The 27,379-nt window shown below is 36.6% G+C and overlaps 5 protein-coding genes across 5 annotated transcripts; 3 read left to right on the forward strand and 2 right to left on the reverse strand.

Moving 5' to 3' along the window:
- Positions 1-5,272: 5,272 nt before the first annotated feature.
- Positions 5,273-5,665, reverse strand: MRS44_011912 (uncharacterized protein; the record flags this gene model as incomplete). The annotated part of the gene is made up of 1 exon (XM_046274315.1): positions 5,273-5,665. One exon carries the CDS (start codon positions 5,663-5,665, stop codon positions 5,273-5,275), a length of 393 nt encoding a protein of 130 aa, XP_046124603.1.
- Positions 5,666-7,041: 1,376 nt separating this feature from the next.
- MRS44_011913 (uncharacterized protein) lies at positions 7,042-10,862 on the reverse strand (the record flags this gene model as incomplete). Its single annotated transcript, XM_065619915.1, has 3 exons — positions 7,042-8,406; positions 8,611-8,641; positions 9,007-10,862. The coding sequence occupies 3 exons, from the start codon at positions 10,860-10,862 to the stop codon at positions 7,042-7,044; spliced, it is 3,252 nt and encodes a 1,083-aa protein (XP_065475987.1).
- Positions 10,863-13,035: 2,173 nt separating this feature from the next.
- On the forward strand, positions 13,036-14,295 carry MRS44_011914 (uncharacterized protein; the record flags this gene model as incomplete). Its single annotated transcript, XM_046273201.1, has 1 exon — positions 13,036-14,295. One exon carries the CDS (start codon positions 13,036-13,038, stop codon positions 14,293-14,295), a length of 1,260 nt encoding a protein of 419 aa, XP_046124600.1.
- Positions 14,296-14,769: 474 nt separating this feature from the next.
- Positions 14,770-15,876, forward strand: MRS44_011915 (uncharacterized protein; the record flags this gene model as incomplete). The annotated part of the gene is made up of 3 exons (XM_046272413.2): positions 14,770-15,083; positions 15,136-15,403; positions 15,451-15,876. The coding sequence occupies 3 exons, from the start codon at positions 14,770-14,772 to the stop codon at positions 15,874-15,876; spliced, it is 1,008 nt and encodes a 335-aa protein (XP_046124599.2).
- Positions 15,877-15,906: 30 nt separating this feature from the next.
- On the forward strand, positions 15,907-16,595 carry MRS44_011916 (uncharacterized protein; the record flags this gene model as incomplete). The annotated part of the gene is made up of 2 exons (XM_065619916.1): positions 15,907-16,218; positions 16,269-16,595. 2 exons carry the CDS (start codon positions 15,907-15,909, stop codon positions 16,593-16,595), a joined length of 639 nt encoding a protein of 212 aa, XP_065475988.1.
- Positions 16,596-27,379: the final 10,784 nt, after the last annotated feature.

The raw sequence follows: 27,379 nt of genomic DNA on the forward strand, positions 1-27,379 counted from the left end.
TTAAGGCGCCTAGTCATGGTTATCGTGGGTGAGGTTCAGCACCATCCTGGTTTTCTCAAATCCTTCATCCTTTCAGAATCCTTTGCTCAAGTTGATTATTGACTTGAGCCCGGCCATTTCCGTCGATCTCAAGTACGTGCCTCCCTGATGATGAAGAAGGATTGTTGGACAAGTCTCTGCGGAAGCGCAGATCTGGATTAAACCCACATAAGAAGGTAATATTAATTGTGGTTTGCTTCCCCACATTTCGTAGCAGCAGGCAGCTATATTATCGCAGTTATTCAGGTGTTTGCGATGGTGGATTACTTCGAACTGGCCGCCAATCGAGAGAACTGAGGCGACGAAAGAATTAAACTATAAATTTATCAATTTCCTCTGATTAGTTTTAGATGCAATGGTTATGGAGCGTATTGCGTTGTGTTCTTTGTTATTGTGTCCACCGGAGACGTCATTGATAGCAACAATGGAACATTCTCGACATTGGATCCCATTGTCAAAATTGCCAGTTGATTCATGATTTCTGCAAGGTTCTTCCTAGCTAGGGGCCATTTCTGGTTTGGCCGGCTGTTTCATCATTAACTACGGCACTTAGTTTCCGGTTCAGCATAAGCAATTAATGGCTGCCTAGTGCGGATCATTTCATCAATACCATAGCGATCCTCAAATGGTGCCGATCCCTCGGGGATACTAGCGGTTAAGTTTATGCTGAACGCTGATTAGCCTGGATCCGAGTAGTCTTCTCGAATTGGCAAGGTGACACGCGATCAAAGGACTAATATGCTTGATTTAAAATCGTATGTGCACCAATCGGCATTACTCTACCAGTATTTAGGATCAGGATTGCAGCTGAAACCCCCCCTGGACTAGGAGCATTTTTTATCATTAGATAGTCAGGATTTGTATGTGCATTGATGTTATCTTGCCCGTTGTACTGCCGAGCTGACAGACGGGACCGAAAAGGCCCAACATATGTTGGCTGTATGCAAGCTAACTTGTTTTCACCTTGCCCAAACACCCGACGTGCAGCGGATAATGGAGGCATGTTGAGCTTTGTGGGCCTTTTATTGAGCACCCAAGAGAGAGAGAGTCCCGGGTCATCAGTCCTTTGCAGGGTTGCTACATGAGACGACTCATGCTGATCAACTCTGAATAGCCTTTTCTCTGGCTCATAGTTCCCAAAGCCATTGTCGTGAGTGTAGCGTGATATAGAGCTAGATCTCTACTTGTCGTTACAAGGTTTAGCACGGGTCTAATGTTGTGGTTGTGTTCTCAAACTTGGAGCTTGACCAGGCACTCAAGGGGGCTCAGGGGTTGCAATCTTGCCGATCACCATACTAGTTTCAATTGCATTCATAACATGTGTCCTGATCGGATTCACCTGACATCTTCATATTGGCCCCCTTGTCAACCTATTTTAGAGCAAGCGAGTAGTGTGCCGGTGACTATGAGCCGTGGTGGCGTATTTCTCTAGAGACAAAGCCTCATGGCATATGTCGGAGCAAACAAAGCAATACCTTTCCGAGATGGAAATCATCCTGACAAGGCACCACTGCCGTTCCTACAACGGACTCGAGATAGTCAGTCATGGGTGGCCGATCGCAATTTCGCATCTATGAACGGCCCTTGGTGTGAGGTGGAAGTGCCGTTGCGCGCCAAGACAACTCAGGGGCTGCGGAACTGTCATATTTTGGTTGTAACTGAAAAGCTCGTCAAATTATAATGCCTTCCCCTTGTGTGTCACCAAAACCCGGACGGTTTGTCGAGTCTGATCTTGGTATGGGCCCTTGAAAGCTCATTGTGGCCGAGTGGCGGTTTACGCGCGCTTGCAATGATCGAAAAAGAATCGTTACGATTATGATATTTCTCTAGTAGTCTTCCCACCCGGCATCACGATGATTAGCTCTGAGACAGACAAAGTCAATGGTACAAAACCATCGATTAAACTATCATCGGACAACTACGGTGATTGATAACAGCCGAGATGAGAAGGCTAAAATCCCACATTTACATGTCCTAAACAGCAACCAAGAGGTGGGCTAAGTCCTCAAGGAAAGAATCACACTAATAGGGAAACATAACACCTTGGAGGGTGAGATGTCAGATAATAGCTCTATTAACTACCGTGAGAATTCCAGAAACCGTCCTGCTTGGAAAGACCTGGACCAGGCCCTGCACTCAAGTTGGCCTAAGAACCCCTTTTCGGGATATCAGGCGCTCAACCTCCGTTCTCTCGTCTAACGCACGGGTAGCAGTACTCCCATGACACTATAACATCAGCCTCATCTTCAATACATCGGGCTATTGGGCAGCGCCGGGCACGTGGTCTGAGTGCCCGAGAGCATTTTTCAGTCACGTAATCCGATCCAACCGGCGCTCCGCAGCGTTCACAAATGTAAGTAACCTCAGTAATGCGGCACATCTTGTCCTGAGGCCGTAAGTTTGTCGGATATTACGTTTTTGTATTTGATTCGAAGGCGATTTCTGTGGTGAAAGTCGAGCTTTGTGCAATGATAGATGTGGTTACTGTAGCAAGCGAGAAGATATTTGCGACAGGAGGGACAGGCAGGCCCTTTATACCCCAGGGATGCTCTCACAACAGTGAATTACCAAACTCTGATTAGATATTAGACTCCTTAACTCACAAGAACTGTGTCAGCTGAATGACATGGAAGAGCTAGAACGACTGTTGGTTCGAGTGATTCACTACTAAACAGGTAAATGTAATTATATTCTCGTAGGCTATGCTGATCACGTGTATTCGTTAGAGTTACCTCTTGACTAAAGTCTCTGAACGTCTGCATCAACCTACCATTGGATGCGGCCATGACATCGTCATCCGTTCGAATACACGAAAAAAGTGTCTTCATGTCGCGGAATAGCATGTCCGTGTGGAGCCCATGACTGTTACTAGTTGCGTTTTCATAACGCTTAATGCTCTCTGAATGCGTCGTATAGTCCAGGACGGTGCGCCTCTGGAGTTCCACCCACAGACTCTCTCGCCGATGCACGGATAATCACTGCCGAGGATGTGTCTCAAAGTACTCTACCACCGGTTATGGTTTGGGTCGTCAGCTGATTTGAATCATACTGAACGGAACGTTCTTCCTCTGGCTACCACCACACTCTGAGGCAGACTTCCCCGTAACTTGTGAAGCAACCGTCGTGCTAAAAGAAGATGACGGGCCGCGTTTATTTTGATGCCTCTATTTAAGTACAGGGTTGTTAATTTTTCTAGTCCTTCGAGTACTGACGGGCTATGACTTGGAGCTCAACCTACTCAGGTCCGATGAACACACAGCTCGGTGATGGGAAAGCTGTTGAAGTTAGTGGGCTTGTTAATGCTTGGGAATGGCAATGAATAGGTTCTTCTTGGTCTGGTAACCATTGTTGGCGTCAGTCGAGGTCAGCTCCGTTGGCCCCCCGAGGCTTGACGGGGCTAACCGGGAAGCCCGAAGAGAGAGCGGCTCCAACGGCAGCAAAGATAGTAACCAAATGCATGATGGTAACTAAGAGCGGTGTGGTGGTCATATAAGTAACTGGCTGAAAGGTAGCTTAAGGGAGCAAGAGTTGAAGAGGTAGTCATAGGCAAGGTGACGATTATACATGAGGTGTTTGTTGCAATCATGGCTGAGTTGACCACGGAAAGTGTCGAGCAGCTTCATTGCAGCCCCGGCGCCATATTTATCCAGATCTATGCACTTGGGGATAGATCGGAGACACAGTCTCCAACCTCGGCGCAATAAAAATGGATTCTGTCTCTGTTTCTGCTCTGTACCTGTTAATGATCCGTATGGGATCCTCGTTCTTGAATTTTTTACCGCGGTACTAACTGGAATGCAAAGAATCACTATTACTACAGTCCTTCACTCTGATTCTTACTTCTGATGGACAAAATTGGCCTCTGAATCAGAGGCTGCAGTCCGGATACCTTCACATGCCATACAAAAGACCTGAATGATGCAGATTTCACAAGCATCGGCACGAGCGTACACATGCCAAGAGGAAACTATGGAGCTGCCTATGCCCGAGCTCCAAGTAACAGTGACCATGAGGTACAATGTGACCTTGCCGCCTTGGCACGGAATGGCAGAGACCCGCCACTTGTCGCATCTGTTTGTATTGACCCTGGTTTTAATGGTGTTCCTGGAAACGACCAGGGTGGGCCTCAGAAGATCAATGACGCAACGCCCTGAGACTTGCAGAGTCCTGTGGCGAGCTGAGTGTGGGCTCCAGCGGGGAAAGGTTTGAGCTGACGCCTCAAGTGAGAAATGCAGTACTTGGCAGCAGGGAACAGAGGACCGGCGATGATCCAAAGAGATAGCACGTTCCTCGTTACCTGTTTCAATACACTACTGATATTCGAGACCATGTAGCATCCGTCGGTGAAACAGAATTGGTTCCTTGCTGGCGTCGTTGCGTACCAGCATACATACAATAATCGCATGTGTGTCAAGACATGATCGAGTTAGCGGGGGACAAAAGCACGATACTGAATTACCAGTGTGCTCACCTCTTGGAGCCCTTCCACCTCGTAAGCTGTAGTTTATGATCAAAGTGTGCAACAGCTTGTGCATATTTTGTCGCCCCAATATCCAACAACTTGAAGCCACGTCTCAAACGCGCAGCTGATAATGCGCTCACGATAAAATGAGGGGAATTCTGCAGCCATCCAAGAGCTTGGCCCATCAGCCCCAAACGGCAAGGTCGCCCAAGGTCCGTCCAGGAGCGGGCCGATCCATTGATACCCCTAATTAGGCCTAACCAGCGGGGTAGCTAAGTGTCCCTTTAGGTGATGATCTGGATACTCCAAGGAGTAGTTAGATTTTCGATAGCTCTTTGTCGCTGTCTGTCGGCTTTGTCTCGCCTACAGTCCCGGAAGGCTTAGCATGTGATGATCATCGCTGACCTGGTGCCGACTTTCGCCAAGCCAATGTCTCTCCCTCATGTCTCACTGCATCGGCGGGGTAATGAGACAGAAGACTACGTGTTTGTGCTAGAAAGGCCGTGTTATTCACCAATTATGTCGTCAATACAAGGGGAAGCTCGGATGATAGGCCAGCAAGAATAGTTGAGGCCAAGAGCCTGGCTAGGAACAGGTGCAAAGATCCTCTTTAACCACCCTCCCTGGCCGGAATGAATGGCTCTGCGCCAAGGCCGGCCAGCATACTCACAGGCGATCGTTGCTTCCTTCTTTGAAGCAGACTGACGCCCGACGCGTGGCGGTGATAAATGTTATCCAAAAGACTCCCATAGAAATGATGCCTTTTTATCTTCATGTCGATGTTGGCGCCCTTTCGAGGAACTTCCAAATCGTCTTGGGATGTGTCTCGTCCATGTATTGGCACTGCATATCGGTTGGGCACGGGTCAGGCAATCCGGTGCTGGCATTAAAGGTGGAACAGAATATCATCATGATGAACTGGAAGAAAAGATTATGGACTTCGTAAGAGAGCTTGTTCTCGAAGTTAGGGTCTTGGAGCATAATTTCCAGAAGTGCCCCCCATCTACCTACGACGATGCGGTATTCCTTTGAAGAACAAGGGGCCGCCTGGACGGCGCTTCGGAGAATGAACTCAGCCACATCTCCCTCAGCTGCACTATTCTCAATGATGAGTTTGAGCACAGCGTATGCTTCGTCATTCAAGATGCAGCTTAGCCTCCCCATGTTTTCCAGAGTAGGTCGAGGAGTGTCGGATATTCCCTTCGCCGCACTCCAACACGAATGAACCTCGGTGGCTCAATCTTGGCGCCCTGGCCCAAAATATATCTCACTCCCTTACTGGGAGTCATCTCGATGTCTTTCGTGCCGGTACTGATGTCGATGGTGAGGGGGTACGTTAGCAATGGCGTTACAATGCAGTCCGAAGGGCAAGGAGTTGCTGCGAAGCGATCAATCCCAAAGCCCTTGAGATCCCTAATGATGGAATTATTAATGCTTCTTCCCGCTTCTAGAAGCAAAGCCAACACGCTCGTAGCTCCGTTCATTGCCATATGCCTTGCGGCAGCCAACATCGGTATAGCCTTCCACGGCAGCAGGACACAGTCTTCGACGCGAGGATGGGTGTGTGGAAATCAACGATTGAGAAGGCTCAAGTTGGGATTCTTTCAGAGAAATAATCGTCTCAGTAGAATCGACCTACAGATTATAGCTAACGATAATATTCATTTGGCATATCAAGGATTTCTCCCTTTATTAATGAGCGTTGTAGGGTGAGCTCCAAACCCAAACCGTATTGACATGTCTCTAAACTCAAGTTCAACTTCACCGATAAAAGAAACGCTTAAATTGCCGGATATGGTTTCTCGGATGATGTTGCAGGTATAGATGAAGCAGTTTTGGGGTCTATGGATTGAAGGGGCTTTTTCGCAACATTCTCGGCTGCCGTCTATGAGTCTCCCTAACGTCGCCTCGGGCGCTTGACTCAAGTAGAAATTTGAATGTGTCGTAGTGTTGTCTCCGAGCGGCAAGGTAGAGAGTGAGCGTACGTTAAGAATCGCAATCGACCATGCTGATATTCGCTCCGTATGAAAGAGCAAACTCGATGGCCTACGTATCTCCATGAAGACATCACCATCGCATGACTCTATTGATGGCCGTGCCGGGAGTGAAAAGAAACGGGCCTAATGATATATTGAGGAGGTTGTTGCATGGCTGGAACCTTGAAATGTCGGCGATGGCCGTTGTCTCGAGGATGGACTAGAGGAGCTCGACTGGCAGGGATGCAATTCCTGATGCCATCTCTCTTGCGAATATGAAGCGATGTGTAGACCACGGTGTACGTTCCAGTGATGCTGGTAAGAAGCCGCCCACGCCAGGCATGAATAAGAGGCGGGAGGATCATAGACTGCCTCGTTAGCAAAGCTGCAGACTAGACATGGTGACCTAGGCTCTCGACAATAGAACATCTTCTGACGAATGATCATATTCCAGTATCCCGTCGCAACATCATTCCCTAAACAGCACTTCACTCAACATACTTTTCCAAAACAATAGCGCAATGATGATGGTACATGACGATATGCGTAACAACTCAGCGCACATCACACAAAGTCAGAATCCTCTGACTCGCTGTCAGTCATACTCTCTGACTCCCCACTCGCCTCTGCATCAGCTGCCTCGCCAACATTGGACTGCCTTTTGAAATACTGGTACAAGACCCTTGTCTTGAACTCAATTAGATCTCTCTGGTCTTCCTTGATTTTTATATCCGCAACTTCGTTGTAGTCACTTCCGTATTTCTGCTTCTTATTCTCGCGCACTCGCTCAAACACAGCCTCACAAGCATCGAGGTCACCGGCCTCGGTAGTCTCGATATACGCGGCGTCAGGGTGATTTGCAAAATCAGGTGGGCGGAAATGCGCGCTTACGCCCTCCATCTCGTAGCCGCACGTCTCAATGAAGAAGAATGTGATTTGAGACTGGGCGAGGGGCACAAGAATCTCCTTCCATGTGCCAGATTCGAGATAGACACCTGTCATGAGGACTCGTTCGAGTGCTGGCGACTGTCGGACGAGTGAAGCCAGGGCACCACTGGCTGCTGACAGACTCTGCAGGCTCAAGGACTGGAGACGTAGAGGAGGGAAAGCAGACTCGTCGAGGACCAGAACGTCAGAGCCTTTAAGAGCTAGTGAGTGGACATTTGGCGCGAGGTGCAGTAGTTGTCGAATGTACTTGTCGAACTCTTCATTCGGCGTTAGATGGCGAAACTCTATGCCCTCGCCATCGTCGGTAGCTCGGCTCGAATGAATTCCGAGGTACTTGAGCGTCTTGAATAGAGCTTTGGTTGAATAACCATCTGTGTCGACATCTTCAAGGAAGCAGCCAAAGTCGTAAGCCAGAAGAAATGAGAGATCAAGTTCATCCAGCTTCTTCAACTGAGCCCTGCGCAAGGCCGTGGCTAACGATTCAAATAGATTGGCAGTATCCTCCTCCCAACAGCATCGACGTGGCCAGGGTTTCGGATCGAGGCTGAGATTATACGCCATATCCTCAAGATCGAGCCTGACGACCTCGACGTTGGAGAACCTCGGTAGGGTGGTGTGGATAACGACGGCCAGCTGCGAAAGATATCTCAGAACTTCCTTCTTATTTTGCTTCAACTCTTGTAGGTAGTCTTTAAAGTGCTCTACCGGCCTCACTTTGATGCATATCTCGAGACGGCGGACAAGTTGGCGAAGTGGAACATTCTTTGACAGTTGTTGAAGCCGCTGCGTGCCACTCCTATAGCAGATTACGACATGCTGGAACAAGATTGGTGTGACTATGTCATGGAATAGACGGTTGACTTGACGTAGAGAGGATAGATTGCAGCGAAAGTTGGTTCCTTTCAATTCGTATCGACCCAGTGGCGGTTCGTATGCTGCGAAGCGATGCTTCACAATACCGTCATGGACAAGCAACGCGATCTAGATGGACTTAGCAACGACTCGATAGGGACGGAACAATTGACTTCTACCTGTCGCAGCACTTCAGGGGGAGTTTAATGAGCGTAGTAGCCATTACGGGGCGTAGCACGGTCGTGGGTTGAACAGTTGAAGTCGCGACTTGTTGTGGAATAACAGTGGGGGGAGACGTGGGTTGGTGCCTGTCATGTGACACGCGTCATGTACCAAACGCTGGAACTCGGGCTTGGAAACGCCCCTAACAAGCATCAAGTGAGTGTTGCATTGGCGGTGGAAATTGATCACACTCATCAATACGGGCCCGAATCATCGACATGGATTAAACTACACGCTATCAATCGCCTTTTTCAACCATCATTCCTTGAAACACGACCACCAGACGCCGGACACGACCGCATGGATCGAGGGTTTGGATTCATATGCATTTCATCACCCGAGGCCTCAATCATCTAGCTCAACTACTGAACAACTACTCGGTGATGGTGCATCTACGCCGGGCTGGGATGATGTAGAATCGGGACAATGATCATCAAAGACCCCTTGCCAAACTTTTCCAGCAGAAACTCCCGCACATCTTCATTTCCTCCATTCCCTACAGCTAACCCCTCCGAGTCTCCATCGATTTTCAGGCCCTCAAGGCTCGTAGCTCTGGACAAAGCAACGTAGACCTGACCCTCGGCAAAAGCACGAGACAAGTTGACGATGACACGGTTCAGAGTCATGCCCTGACTCATGTGAACGCTGATGGCCCATCCCGGCAGAAGTGGAATCTGCGTCCGGTGAAGCAAGGAATACGGCTCTTTGCCGTACGAGTTGACCATGCAGTTGGCAAAGATGGTGCGTGTCTTGCCGTTTTGAAACTTCACCACCGGCCACTTCGTCGCCCTGAACTTGGCGATCTGCATTTCCCTGAGCGTCGCGTACTCCCCGTTGATGATCTGCCAGGGTGGAAGCATGTCATCCTTGCGTTTGGCCCTGGGCAAGACTGAGGGGTCGTAGTCTTCAAACCCGCAGATTATGCCCTGGCTCCCGTTGCACAGCCCTGCCGAGATGCTCAGGTTGACCTGCAGCACGACCAACATACCCACCCTCAGGATGACCTCGGGCTCCAGCCGGTGATCCTTGCAGGCGACCAGTGTTCCGTCCGTGTTCCGCTTGTTGTGGTATCGTAAGTGCTCGTGTTGTGGGTTCCAGTTGAACTCGTCTATCGCGTGGTAGCTGACTGTTGGCGTCTTGAGTTTGTTGAAGTTCTCCCGGTTCACCTTGTTGACCTCATGCTTCATGCAAAGCAGTTGGGCCGCTCCACCTACCTTGCAGGGATGGTCTATGAGAGTCTTGGTCTCGTCTCGTGAAAAGGGAATGCCGAGTCGACATTTTTGCAGCATTTGAATGAAGGCCTGGTCTTTTTGGCGATGGATCTCTCGGAGGTGGACATGCTCAAAATTGGCCTTCTTCCAAGCCATGCTCTTGAATGCCCATTTGTCCCTCTCTTCGAATGGGCCGTGGCAGTCGTCGCAATTGAACTCGGTCTCGTCGTCGTTAGCGAGCATCTCTCCTCCGCACAAGTAGCAAAACTGGAACGGCTTCACTGGCGGCAGCTGGCAAAAGTCTCCCGTCACGATCAACTGCAGGCCTCCAAATGGGGGCGGGTCTCTCTCCATCCTATTCTCGTAGTAATTCCAACACCTAACAGCCGTGATGCAGTGGTTCATGCGCTCGAGGTAGTGGTTCTCAACCATGCTGATCTCGTCAATGATGAGCACGTCCGTGTCCCTGATGCGCTTCCTGATGTACTTGCGGAAGCCCTCCTTGATGAGACTGTCGAGGTCGTACTTGAGGTGATTGGGTGTCCAGCCCATGTATGACCAAGTCGACATGCCATTGACCTGCAGGGCGGCTTTTCCAGTGGGGGCGACGATGTTGACAATCTTGCCCATGTCTTCCAACTTCTTAACGACGGCCTTGAGGATAGTAGATTTGCCACAGCCGGCAGAGCCGGTGTAGAAGACATTACGACCGCGCAGGATTAGGTCGACGACATCTTGCTGCTCCTTGCACAGCGTTGGTTCGGTATCCGCCTTGTCCATGGCGTTTGCCGAAATTCCTTGGATGCGAGGCTTTGCTTGGGGTGGTGGCTCATCTTCTTCGTCATCGCTTAGAGATGAAATTGACAAGAAGCCATCGTCATCACGCTCAATCCGATCGCGCAAGGCTTGACGTCGAGCAATAGCTTTAGGAGTCGGCTCCCTGTCTGAGTCTGAGTCGGATGAGATGTCGATGATAGCCTCGGGCGGCGGACGAGACGGCGTCATGCTGCCCGGTCGCTTTCTCTTGGTACCAGCTATACCTGAGCGGGGGGAGGGGGTCGCGGGTGTGATGGGCGCTTTTGGTGAGAAGTGGACTTCATCCTTGGCGAAAGGCAATAAGGGGATACTGGGGCTGGGGGTTGGCTGTGCCATGCCCACTGGAGGCGGTGGTGAACAGCAGCGAGAGGGCGGAGACTATTGGATGTGAGATACAATACAAGCACGGCCCCTCCAATGACATGTGGAGTTGGAGTTGGTGCTTGGCCGTCAATTGAATCGAGATGGTTGGGTCACTGCGGCGCGATCGGAGACGCGATGCGGGCTCCCTTGACTTGACGCGCCAAGAGGTAAATAGTGGATCAGTGAAGGCCGTTATCTGTCACGTGATTCCTCACGTTCTTTCATCATTGTGTCCGAGGCCATGAGGATTATCTTAGCATCTTTGATAAAGTAAACTCCAGCAAATAAATATTTTCAATATTTTCCCTTTTCTTCTTCAAGGAACAACATTTAAGGCCATGGAATGATCCAGTTTTTGCATGTGATAATGGCCCCATCAGGACTAACAACCCCGACTACCCTAAACTCCAGGAACGGATGAGAAGCAAAGTTCCAATCTTCCACAAGAATTTCACAACCAGAAGGCGACGTGATAGAGCGGTGGCCGCATCAGGTAATCGCTTATCAGAACACCTAAAACACAAGCTTAGGCTTGCTGATGGCAGTGGGTTCTTTGGTTCAAAGTGATGTTGGCAATAGGTCACATTGACACCAGCGGAGTAGGGTCAGGACAAAGCGTTCTGACGGCAAAGACTAAGGTATGAGAGGTGTTCCAAGGCAACGAAGTATCGTTCCTTTTGACTTAAAGTGCTGGATATCTACACAAGAAAACAATTAACATTCTAATCCACGGAGAGGCGCGCGGCACTCTTGGTTCGCCCTATCACACCATGGTCAATAACTTCTTGTCTCATCCTCCAGCATCATATCTCCAAACTAGCCCGGGCCGGTGATTGACTTTCCAATGCCAAGCAAGCCGGTTGGTGGAGCCCATCTTGGCATTGGCATAACTGGGCGTATTCCTTTGTAATTCATAGTCAATATTCGCGGTATTGATATGCGCTTGTCGTGACGCAAGTAAATCCTTCATGCTATGATTAGACCCCCTCACTATTATTCAAATGAGACTATTGCAGCACCTGACTTATTCCCCTTGTTAAGGCATGTGGAGTTTGTCGTGGTGCAAAAGTACATGGTGCTGAGTGGACGCTCAGGCCTGCTTGAGGGTCGAGTCTCAACGACGATCTCACGACTCACAGAAGAAGTCGGGAGGCGGTAAGGCGGCAGGGCGGGGATAAGGATCGGCCTAAGACGCCCGCAGGCGAAAGACATGGAAGTTGCTGAGCCACCACCCAGGCCAGGCATGTTTCAGCCCTCTTGGTTTCTGGTTTGTCTTCCATCGACCTAGCGCCTAGGTAATACACCGCAAGAGAATAGTGAGGGGTTTGCATGATGAGCTTGAAGTTTAATTGGTCGGACTTGCATGGCAGCTCAGCCGTGTCTCAGAGCCTAAGCCAGTTTGAGCGGACTGCGTCCTCGCCTCAAGTGGGCAGACAGCCACGAGAATTTAGAAGGACCCTTGAAATTGAAGTACAACAGGTACCTCATTGTTGTTGAACCCTTCGCACCCTCCGTCTGCTCACCCACATCTTGTGGGGTGTTGCTCTGTGGAATGTTGGCCCAGCGAAATTCAACTTTTCTTGTGGTAACCACGGCCAAGCGGCAATGCCTTAATCAGTAGTAGGTGACACATTGTATGAATAATGAGACGGATAGAAACATCTAACATGCCTGAAAATGCATGTATCTGCTCCTCCAAAGAATCTGCAGGTTGTTTTTGACGCCGGGATAACTCCTGAAAGAAAAAAAAGGGTATTGGGTGGACCTCGCAGCTGCATGAGCTGTCGCCAGCGGGAGCACATCCCGTGTCTAAGTGCCCTTAGCATGGGCACTATTGTGGAGAAATATCGATGTATAGATGACGGAAGGGTATTTAGAGTCATACAACATGCTTGAGGTCATCTTTGTGGCCCTTGCTAATTGGTCTAAAATTTCGATGCATATCGTGGCGTAGCTGAAATTCCGCATTCGATCAAGAGGCCTTTGCTTGTCTTTTCTTTGATCCTGGTTTGAACCATTTCCTAAGTTGCCGAGCATTTAAAAGGTTGCTAATCGCCTTGTTGCTGCAGAAAGCACGTTGAACGCGTCTCTTTTCACAATACAACACATTCTCATACTTCCCGACCCAAACACATCCTCATTGACAATGGCTCGAAAGTTGCTCACCGACTTTGTCGACAACTACGACCAAGGCTTCTACACGCAAGTAGCCGAGATTGCTGAAGAGCGTTGCCGCAAAGTTCTCACCGAAGGTGGTATCCCCGCCATCATCACCTCCCGCGCCAAGCGTCCTGACCGGCTCCTCGAAAAGCTCAAGGGCCGCGACAAAGAGAAGAACTACCAGACGCAAGAAGACATCAAGAAAGATCTCGTTGATCTCGCTGGTGTCCGTATAGCCCTGTACTTTCCCAGCCAGCGGCGGGAGGTCGAGCTATTGATGCTCAAGGTGTTCGCGAATGTCGATGTCAAGAGATTGGCGGGGCATACGTGTGACTCGACATTGACGGAGGAGGATGGCAAGTACCGGAATGAGTTTGCGGGATACAGAGCGACGCATCTCCGCCTCGAACTTGGGACTGACCGATTGCCCGAGGACCAATTGAAGTACGCCGGGTCCAAGATCGAGATCCAAGTTGCCTCGCTGCTCATGCATGCTTGGTCCGAAGTGGAGCACGATCTCGCATACAAGACCCTCAACGGCGCGCTATCTGTTGAAGAGGTTCGTATGCTGGACGGTATCAATGGACTGATGAGAACTGGCGAGGTCATGCTTGGCCAGCTCAAGGCGTCCATGGAGACACGCATTGCGAACCAGACAAGGCCGTTCGGAACCCATTTCGAGGTCGGCACTTTCTTGCAGCAGTATGCTCCCCACGACCCTGCCAACGAAGATTACCGCGTGGGGTCACTGTCATGGTTGCTCTACGTGCTGCAGCAGCTCAAGATTGACAATCCTCGTGCTCTCGGGGCGGTTCTTGACAGCTGGAAGAGTGATCCGACGAACCTGACCAAGTACCCTCTTGTGCATTCTGTTGTCGGTTACCTTTTCGAGACGAACGAACAAGTCGAGGATCCTTTCTCGTCGCCCTACTCTCTCCAAGCCCTGGATGAAGGGTTCAAGGGCGCAGAGACGAAGAAGTTGTCGGTCTTGTGTCGCATTCTGGCGTATGCCTGTGAGCCCAACACGCTCGGCAACGTGTCACTCCAAGGACGGGATGATCAGCTTCGGAAGGCGGGTGTGCTGACTGCTGGTGAAGAGCCAAATGTTTCTGAGAACGACGTGACGCAGGTCAGGGAAGCAGTGCTGAATTTGTGGAATTGGTTTGCGACGAATGAGTCCAAGGAAGCCAGGCTGGCATTGGGCATTGGCCGTTCGAGGGGAGGCAAGCGTGCTTGGAGAAAGTGAGCTTATACAAGTCAGTGGCCTTGTACTTGAACATTTGCCTAAACAATGAGAATCTTGAACTTCACGTTCAGATCCGCACTTGAATGGTCGCGTGCCCAATCGACCTCTGCTCTAGCCACTTGCAAGCCGAGAATACTAGACTGGCGGTGACATGTTGATCATCCTATGTTTACAGTTGTTTCTCCGGTTCAAGTGGGGACCCAGACGAGAACCGGCATATGTTTGAGGTTATTTCTCCGCAGACTACGCCGTAATGGTGCGGGGATGCTGGATGCATGAACTCAGAAACAGGGATGGATGGATGAGGGGATTAACTTCTCGGTCGATCGTCACCCGAGATTGAATGAATGCCGAGGCTCCGCTGCATCAGTACGAGCGGACCTACACATCTATAAGGTTAATGAGCCCGCTGGTCCTAGGCCCTGATGGAGCAGGATCAGGTGCCTCCACGTTCTCACAAATAATCTCTTTAACATGCGCGTCACAGCTTTGGCGCCGCTGGGCTTAGCTGCCTTGGCCTCAGCGGCCCCTTCGGCCCTCAATTCTATGTCCCGAAACGCCCGCTCCCTCTTTACCGAAAGTATGAATTGGATGGATGACTATTACGACCCTGAAACTGGATACCTCTTCGACTTCAGTGCAACAACAGCACTCAATCATGATACTCGAAGCTCTGTCTGGTATGCATTGGGTTTATTAGCACGAAACAAGGGCGATGATGCCACAGAGGCTGAAAAGATCATCACAAACGTGATCCATGCGCAATACAAGGATCCCAAGGACGAATGGTAATTGTGGAAAGCCCTTGAAGAAGGTCGACCACTGACAGAAAGTGAATAGGTACGCGACATACCAGAAGGAGCCCGAAGAGCCCTATGTCGACAGTCCACACTACCCGGCCAAGATCTACAATTCTTGGGATCCCAACTGGCGTGGCTTTGTTGGTACAACGTTGATCATGGCTATGGAGGAGTACTCTGCCATTATCAGCAAGTCAACTCAGAAGCTGATCCTGCAATCTCTCTATAATACTACCAAGGGTGATGAATACCGCTTTGGAAATACCGATAACACCAAGGACAACCTGTACCCTGCGTACAGTAATCCGGTGAGTGGGAGAATGGTCAGGGGAAGAATAATGCTGATACCTCCCAGTCAATCATGCGTGCCTTCGTATCAGGCTGGACCGGACGTCGTCTCCACGAAAAGAACATGACAACCAGTGGAGAAAAGTACGCAAAAGACATCATCAACCTCTTCAACCGCGCCAACACACTCTCCGAGTTCAACTCGGGCACGTACACGGGCGTTTCGCTGTTCGGTCTTCTTCTCTGGAGCAAGTACCTCCCCGAGGACTCCGTAATGACTAAAGAAGCACCATCTATGATTGAGCATACCTGGGAGGCTATCGGACAGCTGTGGCACCCTGGCATGAAGAATATCGCTGGGCCGTGGGATAGGTCATACGGGTATGATATGAACCGCTACCTTAGCCTTATGGCGCTTTGGTTCTGGACTTTGATTGGAAAGGAGAACTCGTCCCTCATTAGCAAGGCAAGTCCTGGATTGATTAGCCCATGACTCTGTACTGACCATACCCAGCCTCAAATCATGTCTCATATGGCCGACTATGCCTGGGGTCCTCTGTTCGCCATCCTTGCAGACCACCACAAGCGCTTGATCCCCAAGAAGGTTCTATCAGGACTGAAGAGCTTCTCCGGCGAGCATACCTTCCAAGCCAGCGCGTACTACCCTCCCTTTGACAAGGTTCCCCGCAATATCACGACGTGGCTCTCTGACAAGCTTACCATTGGCGCTGAGTCGTTTGATGAGATTGCTATCGGCGGCCCTTCTCAAAACCAAGAGGCATTCAATCCCGCCGTGGTCCAGTGGGATACTGGCAACGAAATCTCATTCATCTCAGTAAGTGCCATTCTCACGGCACCCCGTTCACTTGTTAACATTCTCCCCAGCTCTACCCAACAGAGACTGCACTAGAGACCAAGGTTGAGCCCGGCAAGCTTACCCTATCCTACCCGAATGGCCACTCCGGCTCGATATTCTCTCTTCTCGTAGGCACATTTAAGAGCAAGCGTACAATTTCCGGATGGAAAGACGTAGCAGGCCTCAAGGTCGCCGTCTCTGGAAATGTGAACATGACGTATGGCTTATCTTTTGGTGGACACTATGGCGGGTCTGATTCACCGATCCGAGATTTCGAGTTTTGGAACTTTACGTATACTATGCCTACTGGGTTTGTCGGAACACCTAGCCTGACACTTGACTTGGAGATATCATAAGTTTGGTTCACGGTCCACGGGCAACCCAGGCCAAATGAACATGCTACTGTCTCTCCAACTCCGTATTAGCTGGTAGATTGAGTTGTTAAACTTATTGAGATGGGAATGAAATTATTATTGTCTTCGATAACGAGTCCGCGAGAGACCGTCAGTTACAACAGCAGAAGACACAGTTATTAATAGGCGACGGCATCAAAACACAATACTGCAGTGGGAATAGAATGTATTCTTTATTATAGTTGAAGCCCGGCCTATGACGATCATAGAGGTCCTAAGGGGGATAAACTAGTTATACTAGTTTATATTTATAGAGGGGATACTAGTATTATCTTAAATAGGGTATAAGTTATATCTAGTAATATACTTAAAGGTATTAAGTATAACTAAGTTATATTAATAGCTAAGGTAGCTAATATATAAGAAAATATAATAAGTATATTTTATATATATAATATTTTACTAGATTATAAGGATTACTTTATAATCTTAGCGATCTATAGATCGCGGGGATTACTAAGTAAGCTAAGTAATTTATTATTAATTAATATAATTCTCTCTTTTTATTATTATATAAGCTAACTACTTATTAAGTTATCTTAGGTTATAATATAAGGTCCCTCTTTTATTAATCTTATTCTTAAGGCTATATTTATAGCCTATTATTTATATATAATTAACTTAATTTCTTAAAATTCTTTTATTAATAAGATATTAAGTTATATTTTAAAATTAAAAAAATCTATATAATATTTCTTTTTAGCTTTTTATTTTAATACTAAGGGTTTTAATATTATATTTTATTTTTTATATTTTTAAGTAAAAAAGGTTTATTAAATAATAATAGGTTTTACTTAATATTAAGAATATATTTATTAAGGCCATTCTTATAATACTACTAATATATTATCTTTTTATATATTATTTCTTTTATAATAATTAATCTTATATATCTAATATTTTTCTTCCTTAGTCTCTAAGAACCTTAATACTTAGCGCAAAGTAAATATAAATATAAAAAAAATATAAAATAAGTTATAAAAGACCTTAGCTTATTTAGCTTATCTTTATTAGTAATATTATTTACTTTATAAATAAGGCTCTTAGCTTTTTTTTTTATAAGATATAAGAATTAAATAAAAAAAATAAGATTTATTCCTAAGAGGAGGTACTTATAGCTAAGTAATAAGTAATAAGCGAGCTATAAGTAAATAGCCCTTTTAAAGGTTATTAATTAATTTGCCCTAAGTTTAAATAACCTTAGTTTTATTATTATTAATAAAAATTCTTTAAAAGGTATTATATACCTATAAGATATTTAGGTAATTCTTATATATTTTCTAAGTCTAGGTAGTCTTTTTATTTAATAAAATATATTATTTTATTATTAAGTTTATTTATATTAAGGATTATTTTAATAATATATTCTTTTAATTTATTAATTTTTATATTAGGCTTATTACTTATCTTAACTTAAATAATATTTTATATTAATTTATGTAATAAAATATAAAAGATTAAATAAAGCTTAACCTTAGGTAATAAATCTAATTTATAATTATATTTTAAGATTTTTTATTTAACTTTATAAAATCTAATATATTTATAATTAAGTTTTTTATTTTATTATTTTATTTTAATATTTTTTATTATAAGATAAATTATATCTCCCTCTAAGAAAATTAATCTCTTAATTCTTTTTTTATTAATATAAATTATTATTTTATTTTTAATAAATTTAAGTTTTATTTATATTTCTTTATATAAGTTTTTAAGCTAATTATTAATAAGGATTACTTTTAAGTTAATAATAATATCTTTATTATAACCTAATAAAATACCTATTATATAACTAAGGAAGACCTTATTATTACTTACTAATTAAGATATAATTACTATAAAAATATAAGTAATTATAATAATTATTTTATAATTACTTATAATTACTTATATAATTACTCTAATTAATGCCCTAGGGATAATAATTAAGAAAGACTCCTTAAATATATAAAATATACTTATTATATTCTCTTATATAAAAGTTACCTTAATTTTTAATATAACTTAATTATACTTAATACTTTTAAGTATATTATTAGATATAACTTATATCTTATGTAAGATAATATTAATATCCCCTTTGTTAATATAAATTAATATAATTAGTTTATTCCCCTTAAGACTTATATAATTATTATATATTAATAACTATTATTTAAAGGATTATTTATATTTCTTTAAATAATATTATATTATTCTTAATATATTAAATAATACTTTTATTAATTAGCCCTTAGCTTATAATATATTATTAAGTATTATTAAAATAATTACTAAGGTTTAATAGCTATAAGCTCTTATAAACTAATTTTAAACTTAGGTTAATTAATAATTATTATAATAAATAATACCCTTACTAGCTATACTTATAAGAGATATTAGTAAAGATATTAAACCCCTTAAATTAATACCTTTTAATAAGGATATTAAGGATATTATTTTTTTTTTTACTTACTATAAGAGGTATTTTATATTTTTTTTAAATAAATTATTTAGCGATAAAGCATAGGCCTTATTTATAAGATAACTCTTAGAAGGTATTATTATAATATAAATAAAACCTATTATAAGAGACTTCTTATTAAATAAAGAAACTAACTAAGACTAAGATATTATTAATATCTTTTTAGACTAAGAAAACTTTAAGATTATAATTAAAGATATATTTAGATTTATTAATAAAAATAATAAGCCGCTATATAACTATTTAAGCTTACTTAGAATAAGTTATATATTATTTATATAGCCTAATTTAAATAACTTACCTCTAAGATAAAATTTAAAGATAGATCTCTTATAAAAATCTTTTATAAAGAATTAAAGCCTAAAATTAAAGATAAACTCTATAAGGCTAATAAGCCTAATAACCTTAATAATTATATTACTATAATTATTAAGATTAATAAATAATAATATAAAAAATATAAAAAAAAGCTATTAAAATAAAATAAGCTAAGAAAAATAAGTTTTAATTCTTATTTCTTAAATTAATACTAATAATAAAAAAATAACTGCAAAGAATAATAATTACCGCGAGGAGAGATCTTATATAATATAAATCTAGGCCTTATAGAATTAAGGGCTATTTAATAAAACCCCCATAGTATTAAATATTATTATTATTATAAAAAAGGGCATAAAGTAAATAAATATTATAAGAAGACTAGAGATATTTAAGAAAGATATTATAAGCTAAGGAACCCTTAGTAACTTCTTAAAGATAAGAAACACTAAAATATAATTAACTAAGATAATAACCCCTAGATAGTTATTTATATTACTAAAATACTTAGGATAATATATTAGAGATATAATAAAATAAGACTTTAATTAAGAGAGGTTATAATATCTTATTAGGCTACTTACTTAATAAAATAATAAATAAAAGGTAAGTATATAATTAATAATATTATAAAGAAATAACTTTATAAGCTTATTAAACTTCTAAAGGCTTATTAATTATATCTTATTAACTTATATAAATAAAAACCTTTATTAAAATTAAATTAAGTAAAAGAGATTATAATTACTTTACCGCAATAAATAATTACTATACTTAAATAAGCTAATAATTAACTTATAAAACTAGTAGTAATAACCTTAATAATATTAATAAAATAAAAGTAATAATTACCCTTAATATTAGCTAAATAAATTAACTTTAAAGAAGCTATAATAAAAGGTTTTAATTATAAAAATTAGCTTATAAGATATAATAATATATCCCCTTATATGCCTTTTATTATATATAAAAGGGACTATAAATATAATAACCCCGTATAATATAATTATAGCCTATACCTATAGCATTAACTTAAGGTATTATAAGAATATAATAAAACCTATAAATAATAAAGATAAAAATAAAATAATAAGCCCTAATAGCTAAGATAACTTAATAAATTAATTAATAATAATACCTATTAAGTTAAGTAAAAATATAAAAAACAATACTAGAGAAAGAATTATATAAAGCTTAAATATAATAATAAAAGTAATAAAAGACTAATAAAGATCTATATAAAGAGAATTACTCTTAGCTTTATAATAAAAATAATAAATAATATTAAAATAACCTAAAGGAATAATATATCTAAATAATATAAGAATATATAAAGATAATAAATAAATAAGAGATTTATATTAAAGTATATTATAGGGAATTAATAAAGAACCTTAGATACCTTAAAGTATTATTTAACCTATAAGATAATATATAAATATACTTAATATATAAAAAATATATTAATATCTTATAGATATTATATTAATATTATTAATATAATAAATACTAAAAATAGAAATAAAAATAAAAATATTTCTTTATTATATTATTTTACTAATTAAATAATAAACCTTACTTATAATATAAAATAAAAAGATACTAAGTATTTTATTAATATAAATCTATTAGTATTACTATAATATAATACTTATTAAAACTCTATTATATTATTTAAGAAATAAAATAAATTACTTATAAAATTAAAGATTAATAAAAATAAATTAATTAAAAAAAATAAAAAAACTTAGTAATATTTAATATAAAAAAGACAAAATAATAAAAAAAGGCTATTAATAATAATAAAATAGCCTAAAATATAATTATAATTATAAAGCCTATATAAATAATAAATATAAATATAATTATTATAGCTATATTATAATAATATTAAAAAACTAAATATCTTATTTAATATAAGGTAATAAATAAATATATATAAGAATATATTACTATAAAAAGTCTTTTATTTTATAAATAAAATATATAAGTAATAATACTTAGAATTAAAAATATAAATTAAGAGATATTAATTAAATACTTTAATAAATAATAAAGCTAAATAAAATTACTTTAATCTAATAATAATAAATAAACTTAAATTATTATAAAGATATAAATAAATACCTTATTTAATTATTAACCTAGAAGGAACCTCTTTTAATTATAATAATAGAATTATTATCTCTAAGATTAATTACCTTAAGGTTTTTATTAAAAGAAAGAACGAAGAGATATTATTTAATATTATATTAAATAAGTAATATAACCTTATGCTTAGGTACTTATAGTTATAATAATATAACTTATATTTTAATTAGAGGATTAGCTAGGTGCTTTTTTTTAATAATAAAATACCCCTTATAATAAATAATAACTTAAGATATAATATAAGATCTTAAATTTTTATTAAAGAAAATAAAAAAATTACGTAAAAGTAAATATAAGATACCTATTTACTTATAAGGATAAGATATAAATATTATAATAGATAGAAATAATAATAATAAAGGATAATTATATAAATTATATAATAATTTTATAAATTAAAAAGAAAACCTAGAATAATTAAAGAAAATATATAATAACCTAGAAGAGAAAAAATAACTTAAAAATATATTATAAAAGTATTATATCTATAAGAAACTCTTTATAAAAGAACTTAAAATAGGCTTACTTAAATATATATATTATAACCTAGAAATTAAGTTTATTAATAAGAAGTAACTTAGCTTTAATAAACTCTACTTACTTAATAAAATATAATTATTAATATTAAAAGAATATATTAAAGATATAATATAAAAAGGATATATTAAGGAAAATAAGTTATTTATTAAATACCTTATTATATTTATTTTAAAGAAAAATAAAAAGCTTTAATTTTATATTAACTTTAAAATATTTAATACTATTATAATTAAAGATTATATATTATTACCTTTTATTAATAAGTTAAAAGATTAATTTTTTAAAATAAAATATTTTATTATATTTAACCTTAAAGAAGCTTATAACTTTATTTAAATTATGGAAAGATATAAATAAAAAACCGCTTTGTATACTAAGTATAAATTATTTAAATACCTTATTATACCTTTTAGACTTATTAATATACTTATTATATTTTAATAAATAATTAATAATATATTATAAGAATACTTAGATATATTTATTATATATTAGCTAGATAATATTTTTATTTTCTCTAAAATAAAAAAAAAATATATAAAATATATCTATAAGGTATTATAAATATTATAAGATATAAAGTTATTAATAAAAGCTATAAAAACTAAATTCTATGCCTTTAAAGTAAAATTCCTTAGATATATTAGCTCTTATTATAAAATATATATAAATCTTAAAAAAATCTTAATAATTAAGGACTAAAAAGAATTAATTAATATTAAGGAAATATAAGCCTTTTTTAGTTTTATTAATTATTATTATAAATTTCTTAAAGTATTTAAAAAAATGGTTATATTATTAATAGAATTTATAAAGAAAAATATAACCTTTATAATAAGAATATAAATAAAGTAAGCCTTTAATAATATTAAAAGACTTATTTTAAGTAAATTAATACTTAAGATATTTAACTTATCTTAATAAATTAAACTTAAAATAAATGCCTTAGACTTTGCCTTAGGCGCTTAAATTAAATAATAAGATAATAAAAGACTTTTATACCTAATTATATTTTATTTTTATAAGCTATAAAAAATAGAATTTAATTATTTTATTTATAATAAAGAATTCCTTATAATTATTAATACTTTTAAGGAGTTTTAATATTACCTCCTTAGGAGTAAATATTAGATTAAGGTATATAGAAATTATAAGAATATCTCTTATTATATTAACATATAATAACTTAGCGAATAATAATTATAATATATTAAATACCTCTTAGAATTTAATTATATTATTATTTAATTAAGGGATTAAAAAATAGCTAAGTTAATATTATTAGCTAATAACTTAACCTAGATATTAGAAAAATTAAAGTTAAAAAATAATTATTATACCTTACCCTAGAGGGATATCTTAGATAAAAATTTATTAAGTAAATATAGAAGTTAATACCCTTATTAAAATACTTTATACTTATTAAGAGATATAAATAACTAGTTATAGATTGTATTTATTATATATAAGGATATTAATAATAAAATAATAGAGTTTAGACCTATAAAGAAAAGATCTCTATCCTTAATAAAATATTTTAAATTATTTTTAATTATTATTATTATTAAGTTATATATTATAATAACCTAAAAGAGATAATTAAAGTTATATAATAATATTATAATAATTATAACCTTAAAAGTAAAATATAAAGAAAAATATATTAATATAAAAAATATTATAAAAAAACCTAATTACTAATATAAGAATTATTAATTTATAAATAATTAAGGGTTATAAAGATATTATATTAAATTAATAAAAATACTTATATAATAAAATATAATAATATATTCTTAAAATAAATCTTAAAATATAATTTATTTTATTACTTTATATTACTTAAAATAGGGATTAAAATATCTTAATTAATATCTTAGTAATTTTAATAATAAAGGCTCTATACTAAAAGCCTAAGGTCTTAATAGGCTTAAATTAATAAGGTTTATCTATATAATTATTAATAGCTTTAATAATATGCTAAAACTAGCTCTATTTATAATAAATAGCTTATATCTTAATTAACTAAAGTAATTAAAGTCTAACCCCTTTCTATAATAACTCCCCTCTAATATTAACCTTTTAAGTATCTTTATAATTCTTAATTACTTAAAGAGATTAAAATCTTAAAGAATTATACTTTTATTATCCTTATAAAAAGAGTTTTAATTATAACTAATAATAACTATAACTAACTAGTTAATTAATCTATAATTAACTAATTAATTAATAATATATTAATAAGATTATAATAGCTTTTTATAAAGACCTTTAATTAATAAATTAAAATAGTATGGCTAATACTTATTAATATATCTTTTTATATAACTAAGATAACCTTACTAAAGAGGTTTATAAGCTTCGCAAGGGCATAAAAAGCACTTATAATAAGCTATAAGAGATAATATTATATAAAGCTATTTAAAGTATTACGGTAGGTATATAGCCTATTAAATAAAAGGTTTAAGTTAAACTCGTGATCTTTAGCTATAACCTTTTTCTTTTTTTACTTAGCCTTTTTTTACCTAGTTAAAATATAAATAATTAATTTAATTTTATTAAAAAAGTACTTTTTTTATTAAAGGCCCTTAAAAAAAAACTAAAAAAATATAAATATTTTACCTAGAAAGAAATTAGTTTTCTTAATAGCTTAAAAAATAATAATAATATATATCTATATAAGGCATAGCTTATAACTCTTATTATTAGTATTAATACCTTCTATAATACTAAATAAAAAGATTAAAGAAGTCTTATAGCTAGCTAGGATCTAGCTATATAGCTATAGGCGTAATATTAAGAAATAGAGGTTATTAGCGTTATAGGTTTTAGAGGGATTAGTTCTTAGAGTTGGCATCAGAGTTTAAACCTAAAAAGTATTAGCGCTAGGGCTTAGTGCTAGACTTAGCGGCAGATAGAAGTCTATAGGTTTAATTAATTAAACTTATCTAGTTAAATATATAATATATATATCTTAGCTTATATAAATATATAAATAATAGTAATTTTAATAGTAATTTTAATAATAACTTAGAATATAATAAGTAACTCTTAGATAATAAAAAATTAAAAAAATAATAAGTCTTAGATAAATTATATTATAAACTTATATATAAAATCTATAATTACTAGCTATATAAATACTAAGGAATTAATAAAACCTTAAAATAAATTAAAATAATATATATATTTCTTAATATAAAATAAATTATTTTAATAATTATTTAATAATATAACTTATATATAAGAACTAAGGTATAATATTATAAACCCTATAAAAAACTATAATTACTCCTAATTTTATAATAATTATAAAACTCTATTATTATAGATTTTATTATTAAATTACCCCTATTAAAAAAATTAACTACTAAGAACTTTTATAATAATATTTTTATTATTATACATAGATTTATAAAGTTTTCTTATTTTATACCTTATAAAGAATTAATAATAACTAAAGAATTTACTTATCTTTTTTATTTTGATATTACTAATATATATAATATATTACTTAAAATTATTATAAATTAAGGATTATTATTTACTTTAAAATTTTAATAAAGCCTTATAAGATACTTAAGAATTAATTATAAACTCTTTATTATATATTATAAAGAGATATATAAATATATTAAATATATAAATTAAATATTAAAATAATACTTTTAATATTATATTAATTATAAATAAACTAATTAAGTTAAAAAGCTATTAGCTATATAATTAGCTTATAATATAGCTATAAATAAAAGTATAAAAATTATATTAATTTATATTAATTTTAGATTTATATTAGATATATATTATTAAATATAAGATATTATTATTAATCTTAAAGTAATCCTTATTAGTAATTAGTTAAAAAACCTATATAAAGAAATAAAAATAAAACTTAAATTTATTAAGAATAAGATAATAAATTATATTAATAAGAAAAAAATTAAGAGATTAATCTTCTTAAAGGGAGATATAGTCTTATTTATAATAAAAAATATTAAAATAAAATAATAAAATAAAAAACTTAACTATAAATATATTAGACCTTATAAAATTAAGTAAAAAATCTTAAACTATAATCATAAATTAAATTTACCCCTTAACGTTAAGCTCTATTTAATCTTTTATATTTTATTACTTAAATTAGCTAATATTATAATTATTTAAACTAATAATATATTAAAAGCTAAAGTTAATAAACTAGAAGAATATATTATAAAAAATATCTTTAATATAAATAAAATTAATACTAAAATAATATATTTTATTAAATAAAAAGACTACCTAGACTTAGAAAATATATTAAAACCTCTAAAATACCTTACTAATATATAATACTTTTTAAAAGACTTTTACTAATAATATTAAAAGAAAAAATAATAATAATATTTTAATTAATAGTATTTATAGTACCTACCAGCTATATAGCTATTATAACCTCTAATTTTATCCTCTTAGCCTTATTTAACTTATCTAATAAGTTTAAACCCTAATATATTATTTCTATACCTTACTTATAGATTTATTTCTTTTAGTAATATAGATATATTAGGCGGGAAAACTACTTATTTACGTATTATTATAAAGTAATTAATGCCTCCTTAGCTCTCTTCTCTTTAAGCTTAAAATATTACTTCTTAGCTATAAGGTAAGATATTATTAAATAAATTAATAAAAAGAAAAATATTAAGCTAAAATTATATTTATTAATAGAAATTAATACTCTTAAATTATTATAAGCATAACCTTAATAAATATACTTTAAATAATAAGATATACCCTTAAGTATCTTATATTATAACTACTTTTAGATATAATATAAATAAGATATATCTTTAAAACTTATTTCTTTTAATTAATTTAAATAATTAATAATAATATATAATAAATTAAGATTTTACTTTTAATATATTATTAGTATTATTAAAATATTTAAAAAAAAAGGTTTTAATAAATAAAAAAAAAGTTAAGTAATTAGCTTTATAGGCCTTAAAGATAAAACCTAATAGAGAAGAGATATTATATTATAACCTAATAAAATATTTATTATATAACTAAGGAAAACCTTATTATTACTTATTAATTAAGATATAATTATTATTAAAACCTAAGTAATTATAATAATTACTTTATAATTACTTATAATTACTTATATAATTACTTTAATTAATATCTTAAGGATAATAATTAAGAAAGACCCCTTAAATATATAAAATATATTTATTATACTTTCTTATATAATAGCTACCCTAGC

This window comes from Fusarium solani, assembly GCF_023522795.1.
Source record: "Fusarium solani strain SB1 chromosome Unknown bctg00000007, whole genome shotgun sequence".
NCBI classification, from domain to species: Eukaryota; Fungi; Ascomycota; class Sordariomycetes; order Hypocreales; family Nectriaceae; genus Fusarium; species Fusarium solani.